Source organism: Ruditapes philippinarum, unplaced genomic scaffold (assembly GCF_026571515.1).
Source record: "Ruditapes philippinarum isolate M1 unplaced genomic scaffold, ASM2657151v2 ctg1522_1_1_1_1, whole genome shotgun sequence".
Classification (NCBI taxonomy): domain Eukaryota; kingdom Metazoa; phylum Mollusca; class Bivalvia; order Venerida; family Veneridae; genus Ruditapes; species Ruditapes philippinarum.
The window spans coordinates 80,570-99,098 of record NW_026851755.1 but is presented as its reverse complement, the minus strand read 5'-3'; the positions used below and the strand labels follow the sequence as shown (position 1 = coordinate 99,098).

The following is an 18,529-nucleotide window of genomic DNA, read 5'->3' as shown; positions in this document are numbered from 1 at the left end:
GAAAATGATATTATAAAAAACCAAAATTAAGATGCACAAGTGTAAAGACATAAAACACAAGGTTTGATACATTTTAGTCACACTTTTCTAGGGGAGCAGCCCATTTCGTTTTGAAAATTTCACTAAGTTGTGTATTGTGTATAATTTCCCCGCCCCCAAAAATAAAAAGTAACAAAAAGGACAAAAAAAAAAAAAAAAAAAAACCAATCATGAAAAATATCACAAAAATAGGTAACTTTAATGCATTGCATTTACATGAGCAAGGAAAAATTAAATTACGATACTTACAGACATATAGGAATATATTGCCATATATTTTGATTTATCTCAATTGCTTGAATTGCTTAATTATTGTCAATTTATTGCTCGCTGTAAAGCTACAAACCTTTGTCTCAAAATTAATATTTTGGCTTATCAGTAAACTTTTCACGAAGGTTAATTATCAATATTTTGCTCTTACAAAAACCTTTAAGGGCATGACTTGTGAATATCCGGGTTCGTATTCGACACAGAAAACTGTTATTTGTATGGATACATCAAACATATCGTCGTTTTCTAAGATGCAGCTTGATAAAGATAATACAATCTAATTATTGTGCAAGCACATAAACATCAGTGCATTTATATCAGTCATATCAATGTTATTGTTATTATGTGTGACCATAAAATTTAAGTTAATGAAATAATCGCCTTATATTGCTTACAGTATACACATAAAATTAAAGGTTGGAAACAAAAATGATTAAAGATACACACTTCTTAAATAGCTTTTCTGTTGCCGCAATTCTTGAATTTCGTATAACAGAGTTGAATATTGTACGTTTCTGTACACTCTAGATTAGAAAGAATTGACGAAAACTATCACATACATTAAAACACCTCATCAGCATTACTAGTAGCAACAACAACATCATCCACAACCACTATCAGTATAGTATTTTATATGATAAAGTAGATGTAGTTTTCACAAAAACCCATATCCTCAAGCAGAGAGTTAACCGTTACAATAATTTTATAGATTTTAGTTTCATCGTTTCATCAGCTCTAAAATGACGTTGAATTCAATTTTCTTAAATCCATATCAACATTTACTCTAATCAGACAAATTAAAAGAAATCTGGGTCACAGATCATGAATTCGAATTATCTGCTCTTGAATATATCATTATAATTCCGCAATTGAAGAGCAGATAATTCACAATCAATGTTAGCGAAACTTAATATTTCTGGTATTTATGTAGGCTTTCTACATTTGCTTTAGAAAAACGACCTTACTTTGAATTATCTTTAGTTTATTTTTACAAACGTTTTTACTGGCCAAATTCTTATTGTTATTTGCCTTACTTTTAGGTTATTCTTCATATTAGTTGACCCTTTTGATATCCATGCGATATGAAATATCTGGACAAGTGAAAGTTTTGCATCATTGCATTCCAAAATAAGCTTGACTTTAAGAATGCTTTTGTCAGTTACTAAGGATCGTGTCCGCCAGAATTACAAGCATATTTGATCAACTAATGCCAATTTAAGAACGTATGCATCCACCTCGAACTTTAACTGTTGCCATATATATTTTAAATATTATTATAAACATTTTATAGCAGATGTTCCTATTTTTCTTTTATTGTTTTATGTAAGCCCGTATTTCAGCACTTTTAATTGAGCGTTTACCAGCCATATTTTACATGAAGTTAATCCTGTAAGGTTATTCTAAATGTGAATAAATTGGTGATCGGTTGGCTACTTTCATGATTTTGGAATCATTGGAAAGAAGATGCTTCTTTGCATGTACGAAAAATGTAGCATATTATAATTGTCATTAAAAGAAAGACATAGTTAATTCAATTTTATTTAAAACAGTACATTTTTATGGCATCGCTGCATCATCTGGTATCTAGCAATTTCTCTCTGTGTTTTGTGTGCCTGCTTGCGTTTGCGCACGCGCATGTGTGTGTGTTTGTGTGTTTGTGTCAACTAAAAAACTCGTCTCTTTGAAAACCTCAAGTCTGATTTAAAACCATCTATGGTAAATGGGTTCCAAAGTTATAAAAAAAGAAATCAATGCTTCAATCTGGTTACCATGGCAAAAAACATTATAGTTAGAAACTTAATTATATGTTTTTCTAGAACCATCAGGCCTGGAGAATAAATATTTGCAGAAGGCAATGTTCAAACCTTGTTTTGTTTAAATTAAAACCCTAAAATACATTCTTCTTCGCAACTTAAAGGACTAGAGCTTATATATTTAGTATGAAGCATTGGCTAGAAGAACTTCTACAAAAATTGTTCAAATTATATTCGTTGGTTCAAATTTGGCCCCGGACAAAGGGGTATTATGAGTTTGCCCCATAAACATATTTAAAAAAAAATCTTCCAAAACTACAAGAGCGTTGATGTCAAGGATGTAACATTGTCTAGTGGATTATAACCAAGACTATCTCAGTTATAGCATTGGTGTCACATTTGGTTCCGCTGTGAGATTTTGTTATATATATAAATTAAAAATTAGAAAATTATCTATTAGAAATCTAAAAGCACAAAAACTTAGATATATGTCATGAAACGTTATGTTTTGAACTTGTGTTTGAGTATTAGACATACCTGCACATTGTCTTTCAGCTGACTTGAAATATGATATTGACCCCTAAATTCACTAGAAACTATTGCATTATTACAAAGTTAAATTTTATAATAACAAAATAAACTTCTTCTGTCCTTACTTTTAAGAGTTGTATAAAGCGCTGACATTAGATTTTTTTACAAAAAGCTATCTTGTTTTGTAAATGTAAACTTAAGCAAATGTATCTTTTTTAATTGATATTTCCTTAAAATTGAAACAAACATTGGAAAAACATAAATCTGCTAAAAACATCGAACATAACCTAATTTATATTCAATTAAGTACCTTTATATGTCACAACTTGAATGCTACGAATTAGAGCGTCAATACCAAGATCTACTTCCCACCAAGGATTGTGTTCATCAGGTGTATAACTACATTCACGCCAAGCGAGGCTATTGTTATGTCCATCAACAGCTTTCTCAGCAGTACATGTACGTTTACAGTCTTTATGTTCCGACACTTGTGATACTTCACCTTTGAACGCTAAATTTCTACCTGAAATGAAGAAGTGTAATGTTTATACGCAAAAGCATTAATGATAGATCATGAGTTTATGTCATTAAGATTAAGCAGATTTATCTCCTTTTGTTAAATAAACCTTAGAAATCTACGTGAAACGGTAAATATTTTCTCTGACAAAACTGGTTTTCGTAAGTTTGCCTGTAGTCACAAGTTGTTTTTGTGCGGATATTGTAAAGCCTGTGGCATTTCAAATTAAAAATTTGATTTGGTAACATCGCTTATTCAAACTGTGATTGGCATTTGAAATGCTAAAATGGTAAAGAGTTATTAACTTACATGAATCTTTAAAAATTGCAACACATAATTTGTCTATATTTTATCTAATTCCAAGGCATGTATTGATTGTACCGTCAGATATCTGTCAGATATCTCCTTTGTGCTTTTTAAGATCTTCGGTTAATTGTTAGCATTACCTTCTCGAAAATGTGCGTTTTTTAAAATTTATTTGGCGAAGTTTATTTTCTCAGAACCTTTCACATATATTCAGTAAAAACTGATTTTACGTATTCACTTTCTGTTTTAAGAAACACCATTGCACTAATGATCATTTAATGATTAATTTATCAAATACTGTAAACATATACTTGCTTGTTTGCTGTTGAAAATGCATCGCTTTTTTATTTGTTAAAACATTTTGTTAAGGCGATTATCTTAATGCAAGATATTCACTTAGAACTTAAATGCTGCGTCACTCACGAAATAGTGGCATCTCCTTGGAGGGCATATGGTAATTAAGAAATCATCTTTGCTATGTTATTAACCACTTTTTTTAACTTAAAAATTATATTTCCAAAGTATTTTGGAAAGTAAGCTGCCTATTGATTGCTGTTTGTTGACAGGAAGTGATGTTCATGTATCAGACAAAACAGCCATTTGATTGTTGCAGTTAAAATCTTTGAAATATTAATAGAATATTACCTTGTCCGTCTAGTTTAAACCTTGTTCGACTGCTTATCGGTACTGTGTCAAATTCAAAACATTGTTTAAATATGTTAAAGGACCATCATAGTTAGTATTTCACGCAATATTTCTAGTAATGCTTAGTTAATATTATAATAGATTTAAAGAGGCATTGAATTGTTATAGTTCCATATTTATCATTGATTTAAGCATTATATAGTCAATAACGCTCCAGATAAGCCAAAGTTTTCAAGAATACGGACTTGAGAAAATATTTTAGAAGATATTCAAGATTCAAGTAATAATGTACATGTTAAGTGTTATTAATTACTGATTTTGCAGTACATTAATCGCCATTTTTCCGCTGCTCTACTGTGTGAAACGGTAAGTGCTATTTTTGTATATAATAACATTATTTGATGGGTTTCTAAGATTCTAATTACCGTTGGTAATGTGGGGGTTGGGAGGCATGAAACCTTTTTCTTTCTGCAAAGAATCAAAGAAATGAATGACCATAAAAGTTAGAACCATCTTTGAACTAATAAGGTTAGAATCCACGGCCCGGTTTGCAGTGTTTTGACCTCCTTAAATGCACTGGTAATGTCTGACGATTGGTTTGAAGTGAGCTGTTTTAAAGTGCTACGTTGGTTTTCAAATTGTATGTGTGTTTTCTAAAGAAATCTCTAGCTAATATCGTGTTTTTACTTTATTTCCAATTGTAATCATAGTTTGACCTATGTATCTTGGAGTTTTGTCCCACCGACAAACAGAGAAAAAAAAACAACAACAAAAAACAAAACAAAACACATTTTTTTGGATTATTAAAGATTTTCTATACTCCTATACTCGAATAGTATAAAAGAAAATAATGACAATTGCTACACAGTCTCTTTGTTAATATAAAATGAACACGTTTTGGCTTTACACAAAGAAGAAATGATGTGTTCAAAACACTTACCACTATAGCCGGTCACACTATCAATATATAGTGTCATTAAAAAACTGGCAGTTTTTTTTAAAGAAAAGACTAACTTTACTTGACCTGTGAGAGGGACTGCAGCTTCCCATACATAGTTTATTCATTCTTTTATCATTCAAAATAGACATATTCAGTAAGAATTATATAGATTTCAATAAATTTCTGTGATTAAAATATTTGTCTCAAGAATGAGCATGGTATATCTGTAAACGTTTATCTCTAAGCGTTCGGCGATTATCTCTTATATATCTCCAATCCATAAACTCGTCTGTGTCTTATTTGGACAGGGTTAAAAACACTCAAAATGCCGGCCGACGCCTTCAAGTGGCAAGTCGAACGTAAAATAAGAAGTGCTTGATATGCACGTGTAGATACATACATACATGTTGTATGTACATATTGCCTTATCGCCATGTTAACATTTCTACATACCTTTAATATCCGCCTTGAAACAAACATGGCAATACCCATGTTCTTCCAATCTGAAGATTGGCTCAGGATTTGTTCTGAGGATCCCGATGTATATGTATTGTGGCAAGATTTTGTATGATTCTTATCCGTAATGTTGTGCTATTTTCGTTCTTTTTCAAATTTTATCTAATCATTTTATTTAATTTAAAAAGCAATATCCGCCGGAACGATTCATATAAATCTGGATTAAAACTGCAAGATTAGTTGATAGCGTTACTTGGAATGCAGAAACTGTATTAAGAATATGTACGTCAATTTAGTTATTTTCAATGGGGTTACTTTTGTTTCCAGTTTGAAATTAACAAATCTTGAAAATGCATTAGCTATTCGTTGTTTAATTTTTCTTTAAAACTAGAAAAACAAACTTACCCCCATTAATTTTAATGTCGCATATGATAAGCTGTGTTTGCGATCTTGTCAACTTAATCTTTACTTGGTTTCCAACTATGCGATTGTCACACAGCACAGAAAATTTTTCGCTTTTGGGAGCTATATTGGTATGTCTGTAACATAATTCCTTTTTTTTTGTGGTTGTGTTTCGTACAAGAACTTCGAAATTCATGAAATATTCTGAAGTAAATTAAAAATGATGCAGTGTAAGAATAGGATTTATGTCTATCATGAAGGAATTTACAACATGGGTATTCTGAGACAAATATATTATACCAATAAAGAATGCAAACAGATAAACATGATAAAAAGATACATCAAATGGTCATTATGCATACATTTTCATTAAAAAATCGAAAATATTTACAATATTTACACTATTTCATTTTATTTTCATTTTTTTTGTAGAATAAAATTGTAAATGAAAATGTGTAATAAATTCATATATACTGACGCAGTTTATCGGCTTTTGTTATAATATATATCTCTGTTATTGTCTCAATTGCATTTAACTTAATCTTCCAGACCGGTTTGTCCATTGCTTGGGTCTCATAACAAGTTGTTGGATCGCCGTCAGTTGCAGAGTATGAATCACTGGCACCCTCCACAGCTATATCCCCTATAGATAAATCAATGTACTTTAAGTTCTGATGAAATGTTCAATATAATCAGTTTCAATATATAGCACGAAGTATTATTTCTATACACTATTATTATTAGAAAAAATCAAATAATTTATGCAAATTGGAAACACACATATAAAACATTGAAAATGTCATCTAAACCTTTTCACGACAAGGTTAAATAATGCTGCTTTTTATTTATTACCATTTACATAGTAATAAAATTATATTATTTTGATAGTAAAAAGCACCAATTAAGCCTAAGGATAATATTGAGGACCTAAAATACAACATACGATGGCGCTTTATGGCCTTCAACCACAATATTTCCCGAAATGATATACATGTATTTTCTACTTTTTTCACGTCTTTAACATTTTCTTTAATAAGCTATTGCCTTTTAATAAATTAAAATGTAGTTTTGAGACACTGACATAGTAAAAATATATGAATGCCATTTGTTGTCCCTTCTATCATTTGTTTCAGACACGACTCTGTAACAGTGTGGAACATACGATTGTCTTGATAAGCCCCCCCCCCCCCAAAAAAAAAAAAAATTAACACCTTAACATTAATGGTGAATGAGAATGCAAGTCAAAATTAGACATAAGGCAAGCCTCATGAGTCATTTCACAGTTGAGAAATGAAAATCGTTAGATTGCATTTATACATTTTTCTGTTGACACAAATAAAGGAACTACATTGAGGCCTAATGCCATAAAACCTACAATTCGAAAATTTCTTAAATTATAAACGACCAAAAATGGCAAACTCTACTTAGGAAAACAAAGAAATTAACCCAAATTTAAAATGACAATAGATATTTTGCGCGATTCTCAGCCGGATGGAGTGAAAAGCGCTGCAACGCTTTTATTTTTGGGTCATTTCGCACAAGAGCATAATTCCTTAAAAAATATAAAAGTTAAGAAAATGATCGAACATTGTCACAGAAGTTAGTGGTCCAGACCTATATCAATTGGTACACAAATCTGAAGGTAAATGATCAGTCCCATTATATAAATATAAATCACATAGTGATTTATACAAATGAGTGTTCATGCAGTATATAAGAGATAGTGTTGTATGCTTTAAAACACGTGCGTAGTTATCTTTATAACAGATAGAGATATGTTTATTTGTATCTGTTTCATACATTTAATAAAGTTAAAGTAAATTGTTTTGTCTGTTTTATAAAATGGATATTGCAGGAAATTAATCATGTAGACAATTGTCTTGTCAAATGCAATGTTAAATATTTGGCACTTTGACGGCCAGACAAATTTTCGGATAATATTAAAATATACAATATTTGATATCGATAGTGCAAACTTGTTCAATATGGCTTATCGATTCCAAAAAGCTAAAACAAAATCCGTAAATCTAAAACTGAATGTGTCGATTTCTTCTGGTAGTTCTTAAATTCTTAGTCTAGTGGCGAACATAGATTCTACCCATGCCACCAGTGCAGGCTCAGACGGCACATCCGTATAGGCCTTATGTCACTGAATATTTTAAATTCTTTCTTAAAATTAAATGGTTTGGACCAGACGGAAAACGATTTAAGGTATTTAGCATAGGATGTGTTATTTTTGTTCAAGAATGGTGTACCAATGAATCAATTTTATCTTTAAATTTGTGTAAACTTATATTTACTACGTGAAGCAGAGATGCAACTACTGGTTTTGATCAAAATGAAGAAAATCAAGGTAACTGAAGGGTCTTAAAATATAGGGACGTGAACGGTAGCTTGTCTTTACCAATTCCTCCATGAACAATTGAAACTTCAACATTTCAAATCTTGCCATTTCCGGCGCTCTTTAGGCGTTCTATTTCTCTCTATTTGATTGAGCCTGTTCAAGTATTTTTTAACTAGATAAACACAAGGCACATCATTTTTTTTATATAGTTTTGTCAAGTTATTTAAATGCAAATGCAATTTGGCAGGAATTTTGTTTTTCTCTATGTTACCATCTCCGTTGTACCTTCTAGAAGACATATGATATAGTTATGAATTAAGCAATAATTATCTTATGAGATAAATATAATATTCTGATAGAGACAGTATAACAATGCTAAAAAATAGGAATATGGTACATATGACATATTTATTCATGAAGTTTCAAGCTGGTTTATTTTAACAAATTTGAGTTATAACCTGCATAAAATCTTCGAATTAAATATGGAATTATTACAAATATGGCATTGCCATTCTTGTCAACTCCATTTCTTCTACCTGCTACATATCCTAAAATAGTTCCAAGCTATTTATATCTAAAGCTATACGAGTTTACGTCTTGACAAAATATGCATAAAAGAAACAAGAGTCAATAACTCAATAAGGACAGTTACTCAAACATTTTGAAAAGGAGAGTTATTACTTTCGTGCATTGTACTCCTTTTAATGAAATCTACCCCAGAAAATCCAGGAAGATAATTATAAACAATATTTCACGAGAAATGGTCCGATCAAAAAGTAAGTATGATATCTATCAAACTATAAAATTTAATTGATACTCCAAACACTTTCTGAGGTATGCTCGGAACAAAAAAATACAGCATTAACAATCACGAAGGTCAAACACTCAACTATAATGACGGGTATAATTTAGCATGAAAAGTATCTAAAAATTAATCAAGAAAAACAGTTTGCAGTTTCTTGAAAATCATAAAAATTTTGTGCACTGCACCTTTTATACTCAAATGTTTTTCTAGTGATGCTTCGGATGAAAAAAAGAAAGAAACATAACAAAGGGCTTTTACTTAAAAATTTATTATGTGTAGGGTTATTATTCTTGTCCATTGAACTCCTGAACGAGATTTGTCAAGCTACCAGGTATAAAGTTTGAAGTTGATTTTGACACTGAATAAAAATGTATGACGGACAAACGGGGACTGACCATTTTCCACGCGGCCTTTTTTTGAAGAAAATGCAAATCTTCATAAGTCTTAAAAGCTGATACAAATGTCGTCAGAAAATTATCCCGTTTATTTTTATAAGTTTTCTTATGATCCATATACGAACTAATATTATTTGACCTTGAATGTCGAAACTACAGAATCCTTTTTACGCCATCTGTTTGACCAGACAAACACGAAAACACTAGAAATAAAGCAAGGGTATTATATTTTCGATGTATAAATTTTCCACGCAAGGTCAGAAGTGTTTCATACGACAAAATGTCAGGCGAATTTTGATTTTCGACCCCTTATTTATAGCGAAAAGTAAAAGTTAGAAGTGTTAGTTTCAACTTTATGCGCTATTATGTTGTTTTGAAATGACAAAGTTTTTAACTCCACAATTTTAGACTAACTCTGACTGAAGTCGAAATTGGAAAAAATACACGCCTAAGCGTTATTCATTTTTTTGTTTGTTTGCGCAGCAAAGTGAAATTAGTAACATTTCGCGGTAGAGTAATATTTGGAACCATTTAACCGATCACTTATTAACTAATACACCGTTTAGTATGAACAAACCCTGCATCTCCCTCTAGGACGAGTTCTACATAAAATTGTTTTCTGTATTAGCTTCTTTAAAGGGTATTTAGATAAAAAAGAAACGGTCTTGTAAGAACTTTTTTTCCGACATACCATTTACCGGTGTCTTGACATGAATTCCTCCGTAAAAATTGCCCGAATATTAAGGATGCGAAATTAACGTGATAAAAGCATGCTCTAGTCATACAAGGGAGAGCCGAAGTTAAAAGTCTCTTATTTGACTTGCTCGTGCTACCGATAAATAAGATATAACTCAACAGCTCGAAGTAATGACGTGAAGTTTCTAGTTATCGACCTCGCAGCAGGTTTACATGACAATTTTGTCTTCAAAACTTAAGCGTGAAAAGTTGAAACTTGGGCTTCTTATTTCTAATTTGTGCTATTAACTATGAGTCAAAATATCAAATTCATCCTGACACTTGTAATGTGCATTAATTTAAGTTCTTCTACCATTTCTACTTTTCGTGGTGTAATTTTAACAAGAAATAACAAGGATAATTTTTAGTCTCTTGCGTATCTCTTGAGACAAAAAGTCCATGGTGGAAAAAGGATAACGAACAAAACAATGGTAAAACCAAGAACGCATTAAATGTTTGTATTATCATCAAATATGTGATATTCTTACCAAGTTTCTTGTAGTAAAATATACTTACTGTACTGACATCCGGGTCCAAACCAGCCTTTAGCACAGCCAGACGAGCATTCACCGGAAGTGTTGTCACATTGTTCATTATTTTCACAATGACACATGAAGTCACATTTATCTCCAAAGACAAGGACACCGTTTGTGGACGGACATGTGTTGGAATCTGCATGGCATTACGTAATTAGAAACAATACAATAGCAACATGTGTATACCTAATGTGAACGCTTAATTCGCTTCTATTCTCATTCTTTATTTATAATCATTTATAGAAATAAATTAGCGATTTGCATTATGTGTAGTTAGTGTTAGTGTTTCTCAGACTGAGGTAAATATGAATTACAATAACAACAACAACAATAATAACAACAACAACAACAACAAAAATAAAAGAAATTTTAAAGATATTTTCAACTAGAAAAAATAATATAAAAAATAAACGATAATTACCGACTGTTGGTGAAATAAGAAATAAACTTAGCAACACACAAACATAATCCATTTTGTGAAATTTAACCTAAACCATTAAAAGATCTTGTCATAATATAAAAACTGAAAGTGAAAACGACAAATGTATTCTTAAGTGTTTTCCTTATGAGCAAAAAGGAAGTTTATATCAACAATAGCTTGCATCATAATGAAAGAAAAAAAAAGTAAACTAATCAAAGATCAACTAGACTTATGACTAGTTAGAAATAATGTCTGTCATAAAGAGGAAGTCAAAGCAGAATTGAAATTGGAATTTAAAAGCTTCACGCCTCAAGATCAGTACACAACATGTGTGTACATATTCTTTTTAAAGTTAAAATTACATGGCAGGTTTTACGAAATGCATTCTTATTAACAACCCATGTAACGATTTGTATGTTTTCTGTATATTTTGACTGAATATACTGTTTTACCACCATACTACCATTATGATCGCATATTTTAAAGATACTTGGCTCATCTTTTAGTAAAATATTTTTATTGCAGAAATTAATCCAAGTACATGAAATTCTTACTAATTATGTCTTATTTGAACAATATAATGCACAAACTGTGTATTGGAAATTGCATTTCCAATTACTAGTAGAAAAGTTGGCCATTTCTTAAAAAATGCCAGTTTTTTAATTACGCTATGTATGCATACTGTGTATACACAAAACATGTTAATTTGACCTTTACAAAGAAATTGTGTAGCAATTTCAAATATTAAGAGGATATTTTTTTCGTTTGAGTAAAATATGGAATATATTTTCACGAAACATGATGAAATGCCACATATTACGAGCTGGGACGGCGAGTGAAAATATGTGGCATTTTAACATGTTGGGTGAAAATATATATCATATTTCACGAGAAACGAAAAAATAACCTTTTATTTAATTTCATTAATTGTTACGAACCCCCTTGCTTGCTGCAATTGTACAGCGCGCAGTAATATATTATTTATAGATGCGTCTTGTTTTGCACGCTATATTTGGCGCTACATTGTGACGTCACGTAAACAACTCTTTAAACGTCTGTACAGCGTTAATAACTGAATTAAAGTTATTGTTCAGACTTTATAGCACGAAATATTCGTGCGTTGACGCTATTATAGCATAAAATTTTAAAACAGATTCATGATGTATATTATATACAATTCACAAACATTAAATCCTTGTGCTTGAACAGTATTTATCCAACTCTACATGTTTTACGTATTCGTTTTATTTTTTCCGGGGCCAACATTTTGGGAACCGAACGAAATTTCGAATTTTAATTGATTAAACAAAGTTTAACTTTGGAGATATATTAACTTAAGAATTTTAAAACATAACATTACTCTACCCAAGACAAAACAGGCCCCTCAGAAATTCCTAGAATGATTTCAGATTGGCGGTAGAAAAAAGATCAGTGACATCAGCTACATGTAGATTCAATTTCAGAATCGTTTTTTTTTTCAAGCACGCAAGTTTAAAAAAATCAGGCATAAAACATTATTCTCTCAAAGAAACATACAGAACATTTATCAATATAAACATCAATAAAACAACGTTTTCTCATATTCATTTTGTGCTTTCCATTTTTGTAAGTTTAAACTGAATGACAGATTCTATTTGTTTACATTGACAACTGTCCGTTTCTAAGAAAGGGCGACAACCAAGATTAGCGGCGATGTCTATACGCCGTATTGCCGGCATAATTACTTGAATGCTGCTCGCCGTTTATGCGACTGAGGCCCTCGAATCAATAATTTCAATATAACAAGAGCGCATGACTCTTTGGCAAACAGGCCAAATCGTCAACTTTTTTGTTTGTTTTACTGGGCCCTGTATGTATTGCGCATAGGTGAAACCGGGCTATAACAAGAGCGCGTGACTATGTTAACGCATGGTTTTGGTCCCGTTATAACATGGGCAAAATAGGGAAAAATAGCCGATTTTATGCTATAATTGTCTTAGTTAGACCATTTTCTATCATTCTTGTTTTGAAAACAAACCTCAACAGAAGTTGTTTTATCTTTATTAATTTTTTCAAACAAAATTGCGAAAGAAGACCCTTAAAATAAACATGAGTTTTGACCCCGCCCACTTTCATATTTATATTTCATATTTATTTAAAAAAAAAAAGAAATATATTTGACTGATATAGCACCATATTTCATGTGTAAAATTAAATAAAGCACCATATTTCATGGGTAAAATTAAATAATTTCAAGTAATACATCTTTAAACATTACATATAATATTATATGCTTTATATATTTGTTAGGATAGAAAGTGTTCTGAAATTGTAGATACAATCTTCTTTTTGTTGACATGAAAAATGATTATGTAAATGGAACAGTTGTTAAATTTTTATAAAAGCAGCATTGAACTGAAGGAGGCCTGCCTGTTAAATGTGAATAAGGCGACTGCAGTGATTAAATTAAAGGGCTTATAATTCAAAAACTAGGTCGATGATGCAACGTTTCTCATTTAAATGTTTAAAGAAAAGAGATGGTGGAGTTTTAATTGCAATTTACTGTAACAACAAAAAGGGAAATGCCATTTTAAAGCATTATTGTTTCCTGTTTTTTTTCTTTTTATTTTATTATATGGTTAAAGTGACTTTATGAGATTTATGGGAGTTTTTGTCAATTGAGTTCAATAAGTAATGTATTTCATGACTATTATAGTTGTGATTGGACAAATAATTGATAATGAAAACAGATTAGGATCGAATATTACAGCTATCTTAATAATGAAGAAGACCGCTTGTCTGTTTTGAAACGTAAACGTTACCGATAAAGTCCAAACGATATTTTTTACAAATACAAGTGGGCCAAGCGGATAATTGATTTATTGCAAAGGCAAATAAAGAAATGAAAGCCATTAAATTATTTTGACCTTTACCTGCGCACACACCATTAACACTTTGAAAAAAATCGTCCTGGCTATATAACTGTATGAAAACAGTAGCACACGTCCTTGATAAAAAGGTGTTGTACTATGAATTAAAACTATGAAAAAAACGTTTTTGCCATAATGAAACACTTAAAAAATAACCATAGGACATTTCAAAATGTCGGACACTTGTATTTGTCAAAAATAAATGCGTTTCTTTTTTAAATCATACAAAAAGAGTGAATATTAAAAGCCAAGGAAAGAAAGGCACTACGACTAAAATTAAAATGTTACAAACGAGGTCTAGTTATCAGAAATTGATACCAACAAATCTTCGTGATTAAACGTGTCCAATCAGAATATAGGTAAAAGGCTATAATGAAGTGACGAAAAGAGTAAAAGCATACGGAAACATACGGAAACCATATGAGAATGTTTATTTAAGAACGGAGTTAGGGGCGTTGGTGTTGGGGTTGTGATGGGGGCTCGGGTAGTAAAGAAATAAAGGCTTATGGGTTTTCACGATTTTTGCAGTATATTCACTTCCATGGCAATTCAAAAAATTAAATTCTAAACGAAGGCTTGAAGTTATCGACAGACCAACAGTATAAAGACAAATTAAAAATACTTAATCTTTTTAAATGTCTATCAATAGTATTTTCCTCATACAAAAGATATTAAAGATGTGAGTGAGGTTAGATAAATTACTATTAATATTATGGCATTTATAATATTAGCTACTTGAATAAAACTTCAGCTTTTGATAATGTCAATTATGTTTGAAAGCATGTACTTGTGATATTTTAAGCATGTACTTAACCCAGCTGATGGATGTGCACGAGAATCGCCGATGTTTACATTAATTGTCATTATGACATGTAAAATATATCTATTTTTAATAATTTGGTTAAAGGAATTTCATTATGGTAAAGCAAAAATATTTTATGCACAATGACCTCAAAATAAACATTGATGCAGCAATTAGAGTTTTACCAATGTTACCTAATATACTAAAACATTGATAATAATTGCGAACCAATGGTATCATTGGCACCGCCAGTCAACAACAACACATGAGCTGGCCTTGTCACAGTTTGTTTGTGATCAAAATTATATTTAAACATTTCTCAAGAAGTTTATTGTTCATATAATGATATTTGACTGTTGGCCTTTCATTACCCATTTGCTTTATAATAGGCAGCTGATTCAAACAGGAAAATTTTTCAACAGACAAACGTTCATATGAATTTGACACGTGTGAGACAACAACCATTATTTTAATATCAAGACAGTTGTTACAACATATATATAAGGAAAAGTATGATTATTGTCAGGCCACTTAAACAAAAAAAAAACAAAAAAACAGGTGTTGAATATTTATAAACTTCCTTGTAAAAACAGAGGTGTATGAAACTAGTTAAATTTTAATTTCAATTAAATATAAAGAAAGTGAACTACCGCCCCAGAAAAAAAAAAGTAAATAAAAACACAAACAAAATACCAAACCAAAACCAAAACCAAAATTTATACTAAAAAGAAAAACACAACAAGAACAACAAAAAATTGTTTATGTGTAAATTTACTTTGTATAACCAATATCCATTAACATTAGTATACATTAGTAAAAACTAAATAACATTTTCATTAAGTGTATTTTGTAAAAATGAAATTTTATTTCGTAAAACACAATGTTATTTCGTGAATACGGAATGATATTTCGTAAATATGAAATATTATTTCGTTCTTACAAAAACACATAAAAGACGAAATACGGATAAATATTTTCGGATTACAAGACATTATTTCATGTTAACGAAATAGTATTTCGGTTTTACGATTTAATATCGCGTTTTACGAAATATTGTTTCATTTTTACATTATTTCGTGTTAATTAAATAAAAAAATGCTATTGCGGTGTTTTAATTAATATTCGTGTTTAAGTTTTTTTATTATAACGAAACATTATTTCATTATTACAGAATATTATACTTTTTTGTTTTCGAAATATTTTTTCGTTTATACGAAATATGAATTTGTTTTTACGAAATGTTATTTCGTTTAAACGCATGTAACATCGAGGTCAACAATGCGGTAAAAGGAAAAATCGGAAAATCTCATTTATATGTTCGTTACATTAAACGTTACAAAGTAGTTGTTTTATTAAATTTACATCCTTTAAACTGTATAAATTGATCATTGTTTTGTGAAGAATATATTCAACAGCTGCAAAATGACCTCTCGCATACTTCTTTTAAAAGAAGTAAACTTTCATTTTTATAGATGACTGTTGCTTTTTATAAATCTTGATTACTTCACGAAATGGTATTACTTACTGACGTGATTGGCGCCTGCGTTTTTTAAGACTTGACTTTTATTTTGCTATTTTGAAAAAGCACTTTGCTTCAACTGTCATCTTTTAAGTGGTTTTGTTAATTAGCTGAATTGATTTTCTTACTGTAAAAAACTTAAAAATGTAGATGTTTAAAAATTTCACCATTAGATCTACATGATTAGATATTGAACACTGCTACAGTTGGTGCTGGGGGCAAGAACGGTAGTTTGCAATTATCACTACCGTCTATAAACAGCCTCTATCAAACTGAAACTGCAATATTTTTAATTGTGCCTTTTTTTGGCGTTCTTGAGAGTTTCTTAATTTTCTATTTTATTGTCAAATTAATGACATTAGTTCTGCTTGTGCTGTAAGGAGATCGTAAATTTTTTTTAATATTTTTGAGATAATTTGTTTTTTTTTTTGCACCTGAAAACTCAGTTAAAATATTTATCCAAGTATCAATTTTGTTTAGCTAGACATTACTTACCAGAGAAAGGAGCTGCGTAATGTGAACGGCTCTCTCTTTTGTTGACATTTATATTCATATTCTATAACTTAATAATCAGTTGAACGTATTGCAACCAAATAATATTATTGACATTTAGATGTGTGAATTAGAATTGTGAAACATCTGCAGATGTGTTCTAGATAACAAATATGCGTACACGAAAGGAGTATGAAAAAAGTAGGTTACATATCCTAACGGTTAAACCCATCCAAATTTAAAAAGTACCATTACCACTGATCTGAGATATAAGAAAACTACAAAAAAGAAGAGAAAAAAGAGAAGAAATGATATTTAACTAAAATGGTAGAAGCTTATCCTTTCGTATGAAAAGAAACCTGCTTAAATTCATTTCATTTTTCACAAGAAACCGGATCTAAAATTTCACATAATTGTTCCATGTAAAATAATTTCGTCCAGGACGGTATATGATAATCAGTTATGAGATAGTCTACTAACTATTCTAATATATGGACATTTATCACTAATAAAAATGAAACAAGACGGTGCTCGTGCGCAGCTTAGACCTGTGTCAAGTACATACTTAAAGTCATTTCCGGAGTAAGTAGTGTAGTTTTTTTACAAAAGCTAAATTTTAACCAGCGCGGTGAATTTTCTTAAACATTGCATAATGACAGAATTTGTAATTGGAAAAAAGAAGTGCAAGAAAGAAATTGTTAGTAGAGTGAAATTCTTTACAATGACGAAGGAGATGGAATCATAAATGAAACATATATATAACAAGAGGGCCATTATGGCCCAAAGTCGCTCACCTGTATATAGGCCCCTGGAGCGGGGCAAGTTTAAACCCCAGGGCTTTTATTTGAACAAACTTGAACATACATATATATATATCATATATATATATATATATACATAATATTATATGTATATATATAATATGTATATATCTAAAAAAAAAAAGTCAAGCTAATGAATGACCCCCAGGGCGGGGCCAATTTTGACCCCAGGGCTTTTGTTTGAACAAACTTGGTAGACACCCATGAGAACATGTTTCATGCTAAATATCTTAGCTCTAGCTCTTTGAGTTCTTTAAAAGAAGATTTTTTAAGTTTTTACTATATGCACATAGGGAAAATCAATGACCCCCGGGGGCGGGGCCAATTTTGACCCCAGGGCTTTTATTTGAACAAACTTTGTAGACACTCATTAGAAGATGTTTCATACTAAATATCTTAGCTCTAGCCCTTTGGGTTCTTTAAAAGAAGATTTTTTAAGTTTTAACTATATGCATATAGGGAAAATCAAAGACACCCTGGGGCGGGGCCAATTTTGACCCTAGGGCTTTTATTTGAACAAACTTGGTAGACACTCACTAGAGGATGTTTCATGCTTTATATCTAAACACTAGCTATCTGGGTTTTTTCAAAGAAGATTTTTAAGTTTTTGCTATACACAGTCATATAAGGAAAATCAATGACCCCCGGGGCGGGGCCAATTTTGACCCTAGGGCTTTGATTTGAACAAACTTTGTAGCCTCTCACTAGAAGATGTTTCATGCTTAATAGCTAAACTCCAGCTATTTGGTTTTTTTTTAAAGAAGATTTTTTAAGTTTTTGCTATACACATATAAGAAAAATAAATGACCCCCGGGGCGGAGCCAATTTTGACCCCAGGGCTTTTATTTGAACAAACTTGGTAGACACCCATTAGAACATGTTTCATGATA

General features: G+C 30.9%; 1 protein-coding gene across 1 annotated transcript in view; it reads right to left on the bottom strand.

The window, feature by feature from the left end:
• LOC132738816 (uncharacterized) overlaps positions 1–10,806 on the bottom strand; it is a 36,302-nt gene extending 25,496 nt beyond the window's left edge. Inside the window, exons 1-4 of the mRNA XM_060726423.1 lie at positions 10,656–10,806; positions 6,339–6,503; positions 5,864–6,064; positions 2,905–3,117 (exon numbers count right to left, since the gene is read on the bottom strand). Of these exons, the coding sequence (XP_060582406.1) occupies positions 2,905–3,117; positions 5,864–6,064; positions 6,339–6,503; positions 10,656–10,752 (676 nt within the window). The 5' untranslated portion in view covers positions 10,753–10,806. The remainder of the gene's footprint in view (positions 1–2,904; positions 3,118–5,863; positions 6,065–6,338; positions 6,504–10,655) is intronic.
• Positions 10,807–18,529: the final 7,723 nt, after the last annotated feature.